This window comes from Vanellus vanellus, assembly GCF_965231255.1.
Source record: "Vanellus vanellus genome assembly, contig: HAP1_SCAFFOLD_1314, whole genome shotgun sequence".
Classification (NCBI taxonomy): Eukaryota; Metazoa; Chordata; class Aves; order Charadriiformes; family Charadriidae; genus Vanellus; species Vanellus vanellus.
Window position 1 is genome coordinate 676 of NW_028126915.1, and position 19,495 is coordinate 20,170.

The following is a 19,495-nucleotide window of genomic DNA, read 5'->3' on the forward strand; positions in this document are numbered from 1 at the left end:
TTTTTTTTTTTTTTTCTTCTCCATCCACGGTTCGTTTGGGGTCTTATTTCTGTTTTTAGCAGCACCAACTTCTTGGCCAATAAATATATATATATATATTTGTATCCAAAAAATGTGAGGAGAGGGGGCGGGGTGGGGAGGAGGAGGGGGGGGGGACTCACGGGAGGAGGAGAAACCTCCCCCCTCCCCACACCCCCCCCCCCAAAAAAACTGCTGCGCCCCCAACCCCTCTCCCCCCTCCACACCCCTCCAAAAAAAAAAAAAAACCCAAAAAAACCAAACCGCAGAGATTCAAAGTGCTCTGAAACCGTCTTTGGATGTCACCAAACCTGCGGGGACCCGGAGCGGGGCAGGGGGATGACGGGGGACACGGCCCCGGGAATGTCCCACCAGACTCCCGGCCAGGTGCTGTGGGTGGGTTGGCTTCCTCCTCCTCCTCCTCCTCTTCCTCCTGCTGCGTGGGGGGGGTCCCGTGTGTGTGTGTGTGTTTGTGTGTGTGTGTGTGTGTGTTTGTGTGTGTGTGCGTCCCCTCCGTTAGATGAGGGAGATCCGTACGGGAATGCCGGGTGACTCCGTCCGCTGCGGGGAGTGCTGGCTGACGAGGTGCTCCACCACGGTGTGTTTGGACATGTGCTTCATCAGATAGGTCTCCTGCAGGGTGGAAGGAGGCAAGGAGAAGGTGAGTGGTGGCTCCAGGAGGGGGAGAAGGTGAGTGGTGGCTCCAGGAGGGGGAGAAGGTGAGTGGTGGCTCCAGGAGGAGGAGAAGGTGAGTGGTGGCTCCAGGAGGGGGAGAAGGTGAGTGGTGGCTCCAGGAGGGGGAGAAGGTGAGTGGTGGCTCCAGGAGGGGGAGAAGGTGAGTGGTGGCTCCAGGAGGGGGAGAAGGTGAGTGGTGGCTCCAGGAGGGGGAGAAGGTGAGTGGTGGCTCCAGGAGGGGGAGAAGGTGAGTGGTGGCTCCAGGAGGAGGAGAAGGTGAGTGGTGGCTCCAGGAGGGGGAGAAGGTGAGTGGTGGCTCCAGGAGGAGGAGAAGGTGAGTGGTGGCTCCAGGAGGGGGAGAAGGTGAGTGGTGGCTCCAGGAGGGGGAGAAGGTGAGTGGTGGCTCCAGGAGGGGGAGAAGGTGAGTGGTGGCTCCAGGAGGGGGAGAAGGTGAGTGGTGGCTCCAGGAGGGGGAGAAGGTGAGTGGTGGCTCCAGGAGGAGGAGAAGGTGAGTGGTGGCTCCAGGAGGGGGAGAAGGTGAGTGGTGGCTCCAGGAGGAGGAGAAGGTGAGTGGTGGCTCCAGGAGGGGGAGAAGGTGAGTGGTGGCTCCAGGAGGGGGAGAAGGTGAGTGGTGGCTCCAGGAGGGGGAGAAGGTGAGTGGTGGCTCCAGGAGGGGGAGAAGGTGAGTGGTGGCTCCAGGAGGGGGAGAAGGTGAGTGGTGGCTCCAGGAGGGGGAGAAGGTTTTTTTTTTGTTTTGGGGGAGCAGTGTGGGGTGTCGCGGTGCCCCCCCCCCCCCCGTCTCACCGAGGTATAGGCGCGGCCGCACATGCTGCAGCAGTAGGCCTTGGCGTGCTTGATGGCGTGAGCCGAGAGGTGGATCTGCAGCGAGGCCGAGTCCGTGTAGGCCCGGTAGCAGTTGGGGCACTTGTAGGGCTTGTCCTTGTTGTGCTGTCGCTGGTGGGACTGCGGAGGGAACGGGGGTGGGGGGGCGGTTACGGTGCCACCCCCCCCTCCCTTCTCCGTGCCCCGCTCCCCCTCTCCATGTCCTCCTGCCCCCCACCACCGCCCCCCCCCCCCGCCCCGCGCTGACCTGGAGGTTGGAGAGTTGCGTGAAGGCCTTTTCGCAGCCGGGGTGCGGGCACTTGTAGGGTCTGTCGCCGGTGTGGATTCTGGAGATGGAGAGAGGACACACAGGTCAGGTCACCGTCACCTCGCCCCCACCCTCCGCAGGGACCCCCACACCACGCAGAGGGGTCACACGGGGATGGGGAGGGCGGTGGGCACAGCAATGGTGGGCCTCGTCGAGCGATGGGGAGTGGGACACAGGGGAAAGTGGGGGAGACACGGGGCTGAGAGCCAACGGGTTGGGAGATGATGGAGGTGGTGGGGATGGATGAGCACGGTGGGGACAACAATCATGAGCATGGTGGAGATCATGAGCATGGGGGGTCAATGAAGGCAGTGGGGATGGACTGGCATAGTGGGGACAGAGGAGCATGGTGGAGATGATGAGCGTGGTGGGGTCAATGAAGGTGGTGGAGGTGATGAGCGTGGTGGGGTCAATGAAGGTGGTGGAGGTGATGAGCGTGGTGGGGTCAATGAAGGTGGTGGAGGTGGTGAGCATGGCAGGGATGATGAGCGTGGTGGGGACAGATGAACATGGTGGAGATGATGAGCGTGGTGGGGTCAATGAAGGTGGTAGAGATGATGAGCATGGTGGGGACAGATAAGCATGGTGGAAATCATGAGTATGGTGGGGTCAATGAAGGTGGTGGACATAATGAGTGGTAGACACGATGAGCGTGGTGGGGTCAATGAAGGCGGTGGAGATGACAAGCACGGTGGTAACAATGAAGGCGGTGGGAACAGATTGGCATGGTGGAGACAGATGAGTGTGGTGGGGATGATGAAAGCAGCGAGGATGGACGTGGTAGGGATGATGAAGGTGGTGGAGACGGATAAGCATGGCAGGGACGAAGAAGGTGGTGGGGACAATGAGCGTGGTAGAAATGGATGAGTATGGTGGGGAGAATAAAAGTGCTGGAGATGACAAACATGTTGATGAAGATGCTGGATATGATGAGTGTGGTGGGGATGATGAAGGTGGTGGGGACAATAAAGGTGCTGGAGATGATTGGACTACATTTGGACGCGATGATCTTAAAGGTCTTTTCCAACCTCAATGATTCTATGATTCTATGATAAGTATGGTGGGGACAATGAAGGTGCAGGAGATGCCAAGCATGGTGGCAACAATGAAGGCAACGGGGACTGATTGGTGTGGTGGGGACAACGAGCACGGTGGGGGTGGGTGAGCATGGTGGGCTCAATGAAGGTGGTGGACACCATGAGATTGGTGGGGTCAATGAAGGTGGAGGAGACAAGGTGCTGGAGATGAGCGTGGTGGGGATGATGAAGGCAGTGGGGACAGTAAGCATGGTGGGAACAGATGAGTGTGGTGGGGACAATGAGCACGGTGAAGATAGATGAGCACGGTGGGGACAATAAAGGTGGTGGAGATGATGAGCATGGTGGGGATGATGAAGGCAGTGGGGACGGATTGGCATGGTGGAGACAGATGAGCATGGTGGGGATGATGAAGGCAGCAGGGATGGATGAGGGTGGTAGGGATGATGAAGGTGGTGGAGACAAGAAGCACGATGGAGATGGATGAGCATGGCAGGGACGAAGAAGGTGGTGGGGACAATGAGTGCGGTAGAAACAGATGAGTATGCCGGGGAGAATAAAAGTGCTGGAGATGATGAGCACGGTGCAGCTGATGAAGGTGCTGGAGATGATGAGCGTGGTGGGGATGATGAAGGCAGCGGGGATGGATTGGGGTTGTGTGGTGGGCTCAATGAGGGTAGTGGAGATCATGAGCATGGTGGCGATGATGAAGGCAGTGGAGACAATAAGCCTGGTGGGAACAGATGAGTGTGACAGAGATGGATGAGCGTGGTCAGGATGAAGAAGGCAGTGGGGACAATAAGCACTGTAGAGATGGATGTGCATGGTGGGGACAATAAAGGTGGTGGGGATGATGAGCATGGTGGGGATGATGAGCATGGTGGGGATGATGAGCATGGTGGGGATGGATAAGCACGGCAGGGATGACGAAGTTGGTGGGGAAAATGAGCACGGTGGGGACAATGAGCATGGCATGAGACATGCTGGGTGCACGCCCCACCAGCCCCTAAGCGAAGATGGCACTGAAGGGCCCCCCCCAAGCCTCCCAGGGCCCTCCCCAGCCCCACGGGGACGCCGTGCCCTCACCTGGTGTGCTGCTGGAGGTGGGACAGCTGGCGGAAGGACTTCTCGCAGTAGGAGCAGTGGTAGGGTTTGACGCCCAGGTGGATGCGCAGGTGCTGGGCCAGGTAGGAGGCGTTGGCGAAGGATTTGGAGCAATGGGGGCACTTGTGGGGCTTGGCCTCTGTGTGCGACTTGGAGTGGATCTGCATCTCCGACTTGGTGAAGAACGTCAAGGGGCAGACCTTACACCTGGAGAGGGGTGGGGAGAACCCCGCAGGGACCAGGCTGGGGCAGGGGGGGGACACCCTGCCATCACCCCAGCTCCCCGAGCAGGTGGGTTGGTGCCTACCTGTACGTCTTCCCCTCTTTGGCGGTCTCCCCCGAGGCCAGAATGGGATAGGGCACCACCAGGACCGGCGGTCCTGAGGGATTTTCTGCCTTGATTTTCTTACGGCCTCGTTCCGCCTTGGGTGCCCCCAGCAAGCCGTGGCCCTGGATTGTCTTTATGGAGTCGAGGAGGGGGGGGCTGGTGATTCCTGAGATTAGGGTGGGCGAGGAGGCGATGAGGCGGCTCTGGCTGGTGGAGGTGGGGGTCGATGGGGTGGTGGTCCCTGTCCCTGTGCTGGATTCGGAGGTGCTGACCGCCGGCGCGCGGGAAGCCAGCCCCAACCCTGGCAGGCAAAGAGAAGGGGGGCGTTAGTTTTGGGGGGGTCCACCTTCCCCTCTTCTCTCACAACAGGGTTCTAAATCGGGGGGAGCCCTCCCCAAAGTGCACACAGCGCTACCGGGAGCCGCTAATCCCCCTGTGGTGGTACCTGTGACGGTGCTGGTGGCTGGTCGGGCGTGCAGGGCCACGTCGGGCTGGGGGACAGCTTGAGGGTGCAGACCTGGGACCTGCTGCAGTTTGGGGAGGGACATGATGGACTGGCTGCTTTCGGCGGGCGAGGGGGGCACCAGGAGGGGCTGCTGGGAGGCCACGGAGGTGGGGGGCAAGTGCGGGGGGCGGATCTTCTCCGCCATCAACTGCTCCTTGATTTTGTTGATCAGGACCAGGTTGTCCAGCTGGTGGGGGGAAGGCGGAAAGGGGAGGTCAGGGGGTGGAGGAACCGGGACCCCCAGCCTTCTCCCCTGGGCATCCCCCATGTCTGTCTGTCCTCCCTCCTCCCCAAAATCCCGCTATCCCCGTGCTGGGGGGTCCTACCTGGCTGGGCATGGTGGGGGGTGGTGGCCAGAAGTAGGGGTTGTTGAAGCGAGGCTCCGCCATCCTGTGGGGAGAGAGGGGGGATGGGTTACGGGGTGACAGCGGTTGCCACACGGATCCCCCCCCTCATACCTCAAACCCCACTGAGACCAACCCCCCCAAAAAGGAACACCCAGGCTCTGAAAGAGGGCAGGGAGCAGGCAGGGAGCAGGCAGGGCCAGGGAACCTCCCAAGCATCCTCACAGCTGGAAATTCCTGCAAGGGTAATGCTAAGCACCCACCGAGCACCTCGAAGACCCCAAAACACCAGCGAGCGCCCAAAGACGCAATTTGGCGGGGCGGGGGGGGGGATAAAATTTGGGGAAGAAAAACGCCCAAATCTCCCAAGCCTTAGGTATCCGTGCCGCTCCTCCGGTATCTCCAGGAGGGATTACGGAGGTGGATGGGATGCTGCTGCAGGGAGGGCGAGCACGATGGCGGCACACTGAACCTGAAGCCAACCCTGGCTGAATTCATCACCCCACCCCACCCCCAAAAAGCCACCCTCCAATCCCAAGCGAAGCGACCTGCGATGCCTGCGGGTGGCTCTACAGGAAAACCCGACTGCAGTGGGGCCGGGAGATTTATAGAGACGCTTAAACACATGGGAAAATTAATTCTAAATCTATCTTCGGATAATAGAAAACATCTGAAAGGGGGATGGCGAGAAAACAACACTGGCGTAACAACCCGGCATAAATAGGCATCGCCGCGCCGGCACACCTCGTTCCGGGGGTGTTTTAGGGTAAAGTGTATAAGGGACCCCAGTGGAACATATAGGAGAGGTCCCCGAGGAGCTCTGTCTGTAATATAAACCAGGCCGTGGCCGGGATCCCGGGAGAAACTAGACCGGCGCCTCCAGCAGACTGCGTCCCCGAAAGCCTTCGGGGTGGCAGGATTCGGGGGCGAGGTGCCTGCGGCAGAGCACTGGTGGCTGGGGAAACTGAGGCACAGAGAGCCCCAGGTCATGGCTGCAGGGATTCGGACATGGTACTGCATATGCTGGACGGGCAGCCTCCTCCGAACGGTGCCGGTGCTGTCCGGGAGCATCCCTGCTCCCACAATAAAAGCACCCTGGGGGTGGAATGGGGTGATGAGCCTTCCTCCTCCTCCTCCTCACACTCATTCGCTGCCTCTAGGTTTAAATCAGACCCTGAGCGCGCTGTAGGTGGGTGGGCAGCACCCAGCAAAAGATGGTCCTGGTCCCATCAGGGACTTAGCATCCACACGGCCAGCCCAGCCCGAAAAAGAGCCACAGGCTGGACCCCTCCAGGCTCGTTTTGGGGGGGGGAAACTGAGGCAGGGAGGAGGGGACCGCCCGACCCTCACGATACGGAGCAGCACGGCGCAGGACAAGGCGAGTTTTGGGGTGACTCAGACCTACACGCCAGCGGCTGTAGGCAGTGCCAAGGAACGGGAGCCATTTCGCGTGGCAGACCCCAACGCCACAGCCAGGCCAGGAGACCATCCAGACACCAAGCATCCCGACCGGCTTCGGAAATTCCCCTTCCCTGCCTCAAACCGCTCAGTGTCACCTCCCAGCTGCCCATGCACCAAATTTAGGCTTTTTCAAGTGAAAGCGTCCCCGGATCCTCGCAATATCCCCAGGCACGATTGGTTCTCCCCCCACTTTCTCTCCATCCGCCGTATTTAGCCCCCTCTCCATGGCACAGGCAGGCAAAAGCCAGAACCGGGAGTCCCGCTCTGCGCCACGCCTGTGTGCACAGAAAGGGTAATTGCTGGGGCTATTAAATGCGCTTTCCCAGACGCGTACACGCCCGCCACCGGCTATTTTATATAGATTATATATGTACCCGCATGCCGCCCACAGCGTGCATTTACCCACCGGCTACGTGTATGTATATATATGTATGTATAAGATTGCTTGGGATGATGAGCATGGGATGGGGGACTCCGGGATGATGGCATGAGGAGCCGATGCACCAGGAGATGGGGCCAAAAGAGGAGGTGGCGGCAGGGAAAAGGCCTCGTGATGGAGACAGGCAGGAAAGCAGGCAGCGGGCAGGCAGAGGAGTGCAGGCAGGAGGGCTCCAGGTCCCCCCCGACGCGGCCAAGCACCCCAGCACAGACCCCACCGCCCTGGCTCGGCCAGCGGCAGCCCCGTGGCGTGGGAAAACAGGAAACCAGAGCTATGATTAGAAAAGGGTTTTTTGGAGCTGCTCCCCCATCACAGCAGGTGCCCTGCGACCTCCGTCCTTCCCGTTTTTCTGTCCATCCATCTGTCTGTCCTTCTCCCTGTCCCGACAGCACGCCGGGCTCCACCGGCGCCATTGGTGGCACCAAGAAGGATCGAAACCAGCAGCGCGGCTCCCAAACCATCGCCGGGACGCACAACGAATCACTACAAACAGTCCCAGGACCCCTCGTGCAAAGCTGCAGGGGGGTTGGCAAAGGCACGAAGGGAATTTTGAGGAGGAAAGCACAAATATCACGTGTCTTCCCCCCAGCCCTGGCCTCCACCTGAGGAGGTCTTATTAAATAAATTATAAATTATTTGTAAAACCACCCCGCTCGGAGCTTGACGGACCTGCCCGGAATAAAGAGGAAAAAAATGGTTGGCGTGCCAAAAAAATAAAAAAATCCCTGTTCCTGTCCCGATTTAATGTTATAAATCGTGTGGTATTTCATCGGGAGCAGAGGGAGCGGCTTCCCCCTCTCCCAGAGCCGGGATGGCTGGGGGAGGGAGCGGGAGGGGACATAAAGCAGATGGGAAAAAAAAAAAAATATCTATAAAAACTCCGTTTTTCTATATTCTCAGCTAACTATGAAAAATGGAAGCTGACACACAGGGGAAAAAAATAAAAAGACGAAAATCCATTAAAATGGAAATTATGAAGGGTGGGGAATGCTGCAGCACGTCTCCCCCCGGCTCTGCAGAACCCAGCTGTGCGGGGTAGAGGGGCAAGCGGGGGCGCGTCGGGGCTCTCCGTGTCCCCCAGTTTTTGGCCGGGCAGGGGGACACCCCCCCAGGTAACAGCTCTCCAGTGGCACAGGGTCCTGCGGTCCAAATCACGGGGTGGGAGAGCCCCCGGCATCCCCCACGGGCACTGGATTTGGCCCACTCTTGCTGAGGGGACACCAAAGGTTGTCCCAGGGGACAAAGGTGGGTGCAAAAACCATCGTGGCTGCCCAAACAGGCACAGTCAGAGGAGAGGGTTGTTGGAAGAGCAAGCAGGAAGATACGCGGAGCCCCAAAAATTGGGGGCCGAACCCTGAATTCCCACAGTACGGCGCAGTACCCAGCATCGCCGCTCAACCAGGCAAAGGGGGGAACCGGCAACATCTCGGGCGACCCTAAAAAGACACCAAAACCATCGCCTCCGCACCCACGGGGAAGGAAGAGAGCATGAAAAGCCGGCAAGCTGGGGCAAGGGGGGATGCCGAGGGGGAAAGGGGTGCGGCGGCGGCAGCGAGGGGTCGGCGGTGGCGAGATATGGTGGGACGCCGGTGTTTTGGTACTCACAGGCTGGCCTCAGAAGCCAGGTGGCCGCAGCTGCCTGGGGAGACGTGTCGATGAGGCTCCAGATTGATGGGAGGTAGATGATGGCACGGGTGGGCACGAGCTCACTAGAGCCTTCCAACTTCCTACCCAACTGCCGCTAAGTCAAGCTACAGTTCTCTAGGGAACGCCTCTACCTTGGCAGCCCTCTCTGTCTCGCCTTCGCTGAAATAAAAAGAAACAAGAGATTTCTTTTCACGGCACTGCCAAGAGAAAGGGGGCAACTCCCGGGTACCGGCAACCCTGAGGACGGCAAGCGATCACCGACCCGGTACAGCCAGCAAACGGGGGAAGTGGGAGGCGAGGGGAGGGATTTGGGGTGACCAGAGCGGTGGTCGGAGTGTCTAAACGTGCCCTCGACCGAATGAAAAGCCAAGCCCTTGGTGTCCCCAACCGCGGCGGCATGTCCCGAAGGGTCCCGGCGAGAGCATCGGGGCAGAGATCCCATATCCCCCATGCCAAGCGGCGAGCGCAGGAAAGCCAACAGCGGCCCAAGACGGCACGGCAGGTGAGAGCCAAGCAGGCTGAGGTCCCCTGCGTGTGTCCCCCCAAATCCCAGCACACCCTCACCGCCATGGGACAGACAAGGCACGGTGACGCTGGCGTAGCCGTGTTCCCACCACCTCCCGTGGCCGGGTGAGGGCAGAACCCAGCTCTGCCCTCCACTGTGCTTCAGTTTCCCCAAAAAACACAAGGCCACGGCCCCTCTCCCCCCGTAAGGACAGGCTTCCCCCCGCATGCAAGCAGGGTCTGCCTGGAGCAGCAGGATTTTCCGAGGGAAAGCGAGTGCCCCTCCGCAAAAAACCCATCCCAGAGTCACCGAGGTGGGAAGCAGCACCATCCCACTTCTATCCTCAGGGAACCCACATCCCTCCCTGCCTGGATTGTCCTCATCCGGGAGGGTTTTACCCCAAAGCAGAGGTGGCAGAAGGCAGGCGAGGCCAGGGAAGCAGAAACGACGGGCAAGACCCGAAATCCCCATCGCTTGGGGAGGGGGGGGGGGCATACCGCGCGCCAGAAGAATTCACCCAAGATGGAACCAATTAAACCCCACGTTTCCGCCCCCCGAAGGGCTGTTAACTGGTGTTTCTCCTTCAGATTTTCAGTAAAACCAACCCAAAATGAGCCCTGGCATAAACCCCATCCTGGTAAGGGGGTCCCTGCATGGGAAAGGGGGTGCGCAGGGATGAGGAACCAAGCACCGGCGTGAAGCAAAAGGGGAGGCAAAGCCACGCTGGGGACCATGGCGGGGCGTCCCCCCCTGAGGATGAAGGAGGCGGGAACCAGGGAGACAACGTTCCCAAAAGATGGGGGCCAAAGTGGCGCAACCCCAAATCCTCGGAGTCAAAACGCCATCCATCCATCCTGTCACCGATGAGACCCACCGAAGGGGACACGGGGACAGCCAGTAGGGAAACCCGGCGCTCGTGGGGTGATGCTCATGCCAAACATGGGGCCCATGTCCCCCCCAAAACACACTGTTCCCCAGCACTGGGGGGGTTACCTGCTTCCCCAGACCCCCAAATACACCCACCCCCCTAAAAGGGCCCAGCCAGGCACCCCACAAGGCAAAGCCGGCGCCCACAAACCAGCCAGCTCAGGGGGCAGCTGGCCCCCCCGATGCAGCAAGGGGGGGGCTGCAGAGCACCCATGGGTGACGCCGAGCGCCGATGGGACCACCGCAGCGGGGCGGCAAGTGGGGAAACCGAGGCACGGGCGGCTTAGCAGGGGTTCGCCCCGAGGAGGTAGCGAGCGCGCACCGAATTCAACATGCACTTGTCATGACATCACACCCACCGACCGAAAATCCACATTTTTTAAGGAAAAAAAATAACGGAGGGGGGAGGTAGGGGGTGGTCAAGGGAGAAGAAGATTATTTTACACATATAAATACACATATCTTAAAACGGAAATTTCAAGCGGTCACACTTACGCTGTAAGTGGGGTCCCCTCCGCCGCTGGATCCGGTCCCTTCCCTGCAAGGGGGGTGGGTGGGCAGATGGCCCCCCACGCCCCCCCAAAATCCCCCAGGGAGGGCCAAAATTCCCCCCCCACTAACATAAAAATATATATACGCACATGATAATACACGTATTATTATCTGCATATATATATTCTTTTTATATGCATATATACAATTACATGCATACACATCATTAAGCGCATATACATTATTTTACGATGTAAATATACATATATATATATGGGGTTTTTTTTTTCCTCCAGTCCCCTCAATAAAGCCGGCATGCCCACCTCTGCGAGTACTGGCGTTGCTTCCCCTTATCCGCGTCCATCTCCAGCTCTAGCTGAGATCGGGTGCTGCACGCGGGGCGTTTTTCTACGGGGGGACAAGGAGGACAACTTCACACACCCCGAACCCACCGCCAGCCCCCGGCGCGCGAGATCCCAGAGCGGAGGAACAAAAGCGAAGCGGCTCCGACCTACCCGACCCGTGGGAACGTGGGGTTTTTCCTGAAAATAGAGAGAACAAAAAAAAAAAAAGAAAAAAAAAAGAAAAAAAAAGAAAAAAAAAAAGGCAATTTTTTTTTTTTTTTTAAGCCCGGTTTACCCCCAAGCTGCCTGCGAAGCCGCGGGATGGGGAGCTGGCTGGAAAATCGGGGTTGAAATCCATCCCCTCGCCCTGGACCCTCCGCCTCTCGGCAAATTGCACGCCGGGAGGGACCAAAAACTTTTTTTCCGCTAAAATATCACTTTATAATCTCAAAAGGCCTCAGGCTCAAAGCCGCTATTGCCCGCTCCATCCTCCCCGGATTAAAAAACCTGGCTGATGTCCGAAGGACAGCGGGGCCAGGGAAAAAAAAAGAGACAACCGAGGAGCATCCTCCGACCTTGCAGGGTATTTGCTGGAGAAAAAGAAATAAAATCAGCAAATTAATCATTCCTGGGTTAAAACACATCTTCGTCCGGCTTCGCGGCGGCCACGCCGGCTCTAAGCTCCCCCCCGGGCCCCCGACGTGGCCGGGAGATTATGGATGTATAAATAGTATACGGCTAAATATACGTCCAGGCAGACAGACAGACCTCTCTAAGCACCGCCACGGAAATTTGGGTCCCTCGCTAAGGCTGCCGCATTCCTGCCAAAACGCGATGCAAAAATATTCCCCCGTTAGACCTTCCAGCCAGCGAGACCACTTTCTAGACAAAACCGGTTAATGCGGAAAGAGAGGAAAGGAAGAAAAAGGAGGGGGGGGGGGGGGAGAAAAGGAATAAAAATGATAATAATAACCGACCCCCCCCGCGCTTCTTCCGCCACCCCCTGTGTAAGAAAAAAAGCCATGAATAAATAAAAAAGCAAACAGCCCCCCCTCCAACATGCAACATCCACAAAAATAGGTACGTTCAGCTGCAATTAACTTTTCCATTAGACCATCCAGAGGGAGAGAAAAAGAGAAAATCCAGCAAAATGGGTATTTTCCTGGATGTCCCCCCCCTTTCCTCCCCCCCCTTTTTCCTCCCCCTTTTCCTTCTTCTTCCTCCCCGGTGAAGAGGGGGGGGTGGGGGGGTAAAAAGAAAATAATAATAATAAAAAGAGGTGGAAAAAGGCGAAGTTTGGCGTTAAGTGAAGTTGAAATCCTCGACCTGGGAGGGGAGACTAAGGGGGGGGGGGGGGGTGGCCTTTTTTTTTTTTTTTTTTTTTAGACAAAAAGGCCGGGGGATGGGGATGGAGGGGAGGGGGGGGGTGAGGGGGGGGTTGGCCCGGCCCGGAGCTTCCCCCCCCCCCCCTTCATCCGCCGCCTCTCCCACATTCTCAGACGGTTTTATTAAAATTCGCAGACAAAAGGAAAACAAAAATGGCAGCCCCGGCTTATTTTTAAAAGGCTACGACGGGGACGCCATATTCTGCAGATCTGCGAGGAGGGGAAGGAGGAGGGGGGGGGGGGGGGGGGGGAATTGCAAAAAAAAAAAAAAATAAAAAAATAAAAAAAAAACACGCAAACAAAACGCAACGGGGACGTGGGGGGGGGGGGGTGGGTGTGGGGCCGACACCCCCCCCCCCCGTAACCGGGGGAGAGGGGGGGGTGTGGGGAGGGGGGGGGGGGTTGAGGTGTTTTGGAGGGATGGGGGGGGAAGGGGAAGGGGGGGGGAAGGAAGGGAAGAGGAGGGAATAAAAAAAAAAAAAAAAAGGAGGGGGGGGGGGGGGGAAGGAAAAAAAAAAAAGACACTTCCTATACCAACAGCCATGCTGCCCCCGCCGCGTCCCGCCGGCTCCGCCGCACGGAGGAAGATGGGCGCCCCGCGCCGCCCGCCCGCCCCCGCGCCGCCCCCGCCGCCGCCCGCCCAGCCCCGGGACGCGGCGGGCCCGGCCCGGCGCCGCCTTCGTGCACACACACACACACACACACACACACACACACACATACACACACACGATACCGGAGGCGGCGGGACGGGGACACCCCTTGGGTGGGGGGTCTGACCGGGACCCCCCCAGGGCTCCTCAGACCCCCCCCCCCCGTTCGCCTCAGACCCCGCGGATCCCTTCAGTCTCCTCGGACCCTTCAGGTCTCCTCGGATCCCCCAAATCTCCTCAGACCCCCCCCGGGCTCCCTCAGTCCCCCCGGATCCCCTCAAACACCCCCCCGGATCCCCTCAGCTCCCTCAGTCTCCTCAGACCCCCCCAAATCTCCTCAGTCCCCCCGAATGTCTTCAGGACCCCCCCTTCCCCTCAGCCCACCCAGGTCCCCTCAGCTCCCCCTGTTCTCCTCAGTCTCCTCAGACCCCCCAAAGTTCCTCAGACCCCCCAAGTCTCCTCAGACCACTCAAAGTTCCTCAGACTCCCCAAATCTCAGACCCCCTGGGCTCCCTCAGCCCCCCAGGCCTCCTCAGACACCCCTCCCCCGGGATCCCCTCGGCTCCCTCAGTCTCCTCAGACCCCCCCAAAGTTCCTCAGCCTCCCCAAATCTCCTCAGGACCCCCCGTTCCCCTCAGCCACCCAGGTCCCCTCAGCCACCCCGGTTCTCCTCACTCTCCTCAGACTCCCCAAATCTCCTCAGGGCCCCCAAAGCTCTTCAGACCCCCTGGGCTCCCTCAGCCCCCCAGGTCTCCTCAGACACACCCCTCCTGGATCCCCTCAGTTCCCTCAGTCTCCTCAGACCCCTCAAAGTTCCTCGGACCCCCCAAAGCTCAGACTCCCCAAATCTCAGGCCCTCCGGGCTCCTTCAGCCCACCCAGGTCTCTTCAGGCTCCCCCCAGGATCCCTTCAGCTCCCTCAGTCTCCTCCAACCCCCCAAATCTTCTCAGGACCCCCCATTCCCCTCAGCCCACCCAAGTCCCCTCAGCCCACCCAAGTCCCCTCAGCCCCCCTGGTTCTCCTCACTCTCCTCAGACCCCCCAAATCCCCTCAGACCCTCTGGGCTCCCTCAGCCCACCCTGGTCTCTTCAGACTCCCCCCCAGATCCCTTCAGCTCCCTCAGTCTCCTCAGATCCCCCAAATCTCCTCAGCGCCCCCAAATCTCAGGACCCCCCATTCCCCTCAGCCCATCCAGGTCCCCTCAGCCACCCCGATTCTCCTCAGTCTCCTCAGACCCCCCAAAGCTCCTCAGACCCCCTGGGCTCCCTCAGCCCACCCAGGTCCCCTCAGACACCCCCTCGGATCCTCTCAGCTCCCTCAGTCTCCTCAGACCCCCCAGTTCTCCTCAGACCCCTCAAATCTCCTCAGGACCCCCCATTCCCCTCAGCCCACCCAGGTCCCCTCAACCACCCCGATTCTCCTCAGTCTCCTCAGACCCCCCAAAGCTCCTCAGACCCCCCAAAGTTCCTCAGACCCCACAAAGCTCTTCAGACCCCCAGGTCGCCTCAGACACACGCCCCCAGATCCCCTCAGCTCCTTCAGTCTCCTCAGTCCCCTCATGTCTCCTCAGACCCCCCAAATCTTCTCAGGACCCCCCATTCCCCTCAGCCCACCCAAGTCCCCTCAGCCCACCCAAGTCCCCTCAGCCCCCCTGGTTCTCCTCACTCTCCTCAGACCCCCCAAATCCCCTCAGACCCTCTGGGCTCCCTCAGCCCACCCTGGTCTCTTCAGACTCCCCCCCAGATCCCTTCAGCTCCCTCAGTCTCCTCAGATCCCCCAAATCTCCTCAGCGCCCCCAAATCTCAGGACCCCCCATTCCCCTCAGCCCATCCAGGTCCCCTCAGCCACCCCGATTCTCCTCAGTCTCCTCAGACCCCCCAAAGCTCCTCAGACCCCCTGGGCTCCCTCAGCCCACCCAGGTCCCCTCAGACACCCCCTCGGATCCTCTCAGCTCCCTCAGTCTCCTCAGACCCCCCAGTTCTCCTCAGACCCCTCAAATCTCCTCAGGACCCCCCATTCCCCTCAGCCCACCCAGGTCCCCTCAACCACCCCGATTCTCCTCAGTCTCCTCAGACCCCCCAAAGCTCCTCAGACCCCCCAAAGTTCCTCAGACCCCACAAAGCTCTTCAGACCCCCAGGTCGCCTCAGACACACGCCCCCAGATCCCCTCAGCTCCTTCAGTCTCCTCAGTCCCCTCATGTCTCCTCAGACCCCCCAAATCTTCTCAGGACCCCCCATTCCCCTCAGCCCACCCAGGTCCCCTCAGCCCCCCCAGTTCTCCTCAGTTTCCTCAACCCCCCCCAAAGTTCCTCAGACCCCCCAAATCTCCTCAGGACTCCCCATTCCCCTCATCCCACCTGGATCCCTTCAGTCTCCTCAGCCTCCCCCAAAGTTCCTCAGCCCCCCCCGGATCCCCTCAGACCCCCCAATTCTCCTCAGTCCCCTCCCAGGTCTCGGCCTCCCTGGGTCCCCCCAGCTCCCTCAGGTCTCCTCAGACCCCCCAAATCTCCTCAGCCCCCCCCCTCAGTTCCCCTCAGCCCCTCTCTCTGCCTCTGCAGCCCCCCTCAGGTTGCCACCCCCCACCTTTGGGGATCCCCGCAGCCCCCTCAGGGACTCTGCCACCCCCAAGTCCTCCCTCAGCCCCACTGAGGGTCCCCCCCATTTCCCTGGGGGCTCCCCAGCCCCTCTCAGGATCTCCCCCCCATCTCGGGGTCTCCCCAGCCCCTCTGTGGGTCTCTGCAGCCCCCTGGGGGCTCCCCAAACCCCCCAGCTTTGGCAGCCCCTCAGGCCTCACCACTTGCTTTCTGCTCCTCACGTCCCTTTCAGGGAACATTCTTTTATTATATTTTTTAAATTTAAATTTATTTCTCTGTTTCTTTTCATCATTTTATCCACGTGTCCGTCATCTCAGCCTCTCACCCCAAATCAGCAGATACAGCCCATGAGGGAAGGAAGAGGGGGGGGCAAAACCCACCCAGTTCTCCTTCTTCTTCTCCAAGGTCCGGGGAATATGGTGCTTCTGAGTTTCCAAAATAAAAATAAAAATAAAAAAAAAAAACACAACAAAATCAACCCAAACTGGGGATTTTTTTCATGCTTTCCCAAAATACTGTGTCATGGAGGGCAATAGAGAAGAGAGAGATGCCCTGAATGGGTGGAACTATAATTAGCAAACCCAAATAATGCCTCCAAGAGAGGTGGAGAGTGGAGAAGGACCAGGGACGGGACGGGACGGGACGGGACGGGATGGGATGGGATGGGATGGGATGGGATGGGATGGGATGGGATGGGATGGGATGAGCTTCCAAGAGGTCTCTACCAAGGTGTGGGCATCCATCTGCAACTGCCCTGGACATCTCATGGCCTGGGATGAGCTTCCAAGAGGTCTTCACCAAGGTGTGAACATCCAGCTGTAACTGTACTAGGAGTCTCATGGCTTGAGATGAGCTTTCAAGAGGTCTCCACCAAGGTGTGGACATTCATCTGCAGCTGCCCTGGGTGGAGTGGAGGGGCATGAAGACCCTGGGGAAGGTCCTGGCCAAAGCGATGGTCTTGGGGTGCTATCACCCCACTGGTGACCTCTCAGGCCTGGCCATGTCCCCTACCCATGTCCCCATGGATTTTAGCACCACCACCAGCTAGCTGGCCTGGGTTCCCCCCATCGCCCAACATTTCTGCATCTTGGAAGGTCCCCAGATCCATTAATTATCTATGACTCAACCGAGAACCTGAGCCAGCAGCTCGAAAACTCCCCTTTTATCTGATTTTCAGATGTTGACACCTAGCAGTTGCTGCTCAACACTGGCGTCACCCCAAAACAGGACACCAGGAGAGACTGGAACATCTCAGAGCTTCCCTGATGTCCCTTAAGCCATCGGTGTCCATCCCCGATGCTGCTGAGTTTCCCCTCGTTGGGTTTATTTTCACCGGTGCTTTCGCTTCCTCCCGCAGTGCCGGGGCTTTCGGCTGCTGGGATTTTTTTTTTTTTCTCTGTGATTATGAAACTGGTGGTTTTAAACCTCTGCACCAATTTAGGTGATTTCTGACTTCTGCGGGGGGGGGGGAGGTGTCCAACCCCAAATCTGCGGTGGAAGGACGCGGTGTTGCTCACCCCTGAGCTTGGGGAGCCCATCAAGGGATGGTGAACATCTCCTGGGACCGTCCTTGTTGAGACTGGCTGAGATAAGCAACGCTCCGGGTTTTTTTTCCGACCCTACGTTGGGTGGATTTAATCTTGGGTGTGGGAAAGGGGCCCCTTTCCTGGGGAGGTGGTTGGTATGCAGGGATTAAAAAAAATAAAATAATAATAATAAAACCGTGCCCGTCTCCATTCTGGGTTGCAAAATGGAGGAAATAAGCGCTCACCTTCTGAAAAAATATGGTTTCAAGGCTGGTTTTGCCCCCGGGATAGATGTGACCGCGATTAAAAGGAGGAGAAGGCAGGAGCGGAGGTAAATCACCACTGTAAATCACCGCTGTGGGGGCTTCGGCAAAGCCGCGGGGCTGCTACACCTGTGCACTCCCCCCGGAACGGCGGCTCCTTCCCATTTCGGCATCACCGTGAAGCCGGATCCGTCCGGCACAGTGCCGGCGCTTTGTAAAACGCCATGGGTTGGCTCGCTGGAGAAAGGGAGATGGTTCTGGAGAGCGACCTGGGATGTCCTGGTGGGAAAACACAGTCACCGAGGGGCAACGTGGAGCTCCTGTCCAGCTTTTTTGGTGTCCCCAAAGCCTTTGTCCCCATCTTTGGGACACCGGGAAGGAATTCCTTTGGGAAATGCCTCTCCAAAATTCCTCCATCCCACCTGCCTGCTCTGTTCCTTCACAAGAAATCCCTCATTTTCCTTAAAAACATGGTGAAAGCATCCGCCGCCGGCCCCGGAAGGGGTTCCCCCATGACGGGTGACGATGCCGGGCATTGGTGATGCCAGCGTTCCCGGTGCTGCCGGATAGTGAAAATCCTCATTCCTGGCTTCTCAGGGTTAGCGAACCCATAAAGTGGGTTTTTCACCCCAGATTTGTGGTGATTGGGAGGACTGGGTGCTGAGGCCCTCGTGGATGCTGGCATGAAGCCGGCGGAGGTTTTGGAGTGTTTGGGGGGGGGGGGTAAGAAAAAAAAATGAGGGTGCATAAATTTCCCTTCTCCCTGCAAATGGGAGGGCCGTTTGGTTCTAATTAGGTAATGAGTTAATTAGGATTAATTAGTTAATGTTTGCAAAGCACTTAAGGGATGAAAAGTGCCAGCGTGGGGCGGCAGGCGATGGGCTCCGGTGACGCGGTGAGGGATGCTCCCGGCGCTCTGGCCTTGGCGAAAAGCCGTGCCGGGACGGAGGCACGGCGTGCCGAGAGCCAAGCAGGCACGTCCCGGCGTGCCCATCCCGCCGGCAATGCCGCTTCATCCGGTGGTGGCGGTGGTGGCAACGGCAGCGGGGGGGGAAAATTCCAGCACCGTGGCTCAGGGGCCTCCCTTCCCGCCGGCATCCCGCCGGCACACGCGGCACACGTGGGAAGGAGTTGGGTTTTCCCTGCCCGGCGGGTGCATCGACGTGCTTTGCCGGATCGACCAGACCCTCGGCTCCGTCCTGGCATCCTCTGGCACGCCGGAGCCCCAAAAAAACCCGGGAATCAAGACACAGCGGAGTCCCCCCCTGTCTCGCACCGGGGTTACCAGGAGGTAACAAAGCCAATTTACTAATTAACCGGGATTAATTTCCCTGTTTGCCCAAACACACCCACCCCGCGGTTTCCCTTCATTGCCTACGGAGCCGCCGGCACGAGCGGCGGCAATCCCGGCTGGCCGCCACGTGGTCCAGAGGCACGATGCTCTCCATCGCCCAAATTTTCCGGCTGTTTCAGCCACTCGCTTGAGGTACAAATTAAATAATAACCCATTAACGAGCCGGGATGGGGGACCCCAAGCCCTGAATCTGGATTTGGGGTGGAAAAAAAGGTGGTGGTGGTTTGTTTTTTTTTTTTTTCTCCGGCAGAGCTGGCGCCGCTCTTTGATGGTTTAATTTCAGCCGTTCCTCCATCCCCGGTGGGTCCCGGAGGGGAGACAAGACCTGAATTCCTAATGCAGAAAAACAAGCAGGAAAAAAACAAAAAAAAACAAAAAAAAAACAAACCCAAAACCTCTGTGGGTTTGTTATTATTTTTTTGGCTTTTTCCAAGCTTTTCGGGCCTGTCGGGAAGAGGAACCAAGCGGGTGGTTGTTCCCCAAAAGAAGGGGAAGGGATATTGGGGGGGGGGGGGGGGGGGAACCCTGGGTTGTGCCGGGGTGGGGTGGGGTGGGGGGGAAAAGCGGGGTGCCGGCAAGGCGGAGGGGGGGACGATCCACCGGCAGGAGCCGAGGAGTTTGTTCCCTTTGGCTCCTGGCCAGGCCTTCACGCCGCCTCCGGAATGTGCAGCTTAAGCCCACCACCACCATCTCCCCCCCCCCCCCCCGGGAATTGCGTGTCACACACACACCCCCCTCCCTTTC

At 58.7% G+C, this 19,495-nt stretch overlaps 1 protein-coding gene across 1 annotated transcript; it reads right to left on the bottom strand.

Moving 5' to 3' along the window:
* Positions 1–217: 217 nt before the first annotated feature.
* ZNF362 (zinc finger protein 362) lies at positions 218–12,969 on the bottom strand. The gene is made up of 9 exons (XM_082501383.1): positions 12,896–12,969; positions 10,956–11,040; positions 5,144–5,207; positions 4,758–5,004; positions 4,292–4,613; positions 3,967–4,191; positions 1,784–1,862; positions 1,498–1,656; positions 218–651 (listed from the first exon to the last, which is right to left on the bottom strand). Exons 1-9 carry the CDS (start codon positions 12,903–12,905, stop codon positions 535–537), a joined length of 1,308 nt encoding a protein of 435 aa, XP_082357509.1. The 5' UTR covers positions 12,906–12,969; the 3' UTR covers positions 218–534.
* Positions 12,970–19,495: the final 6,526 nt, after the last annotated feature.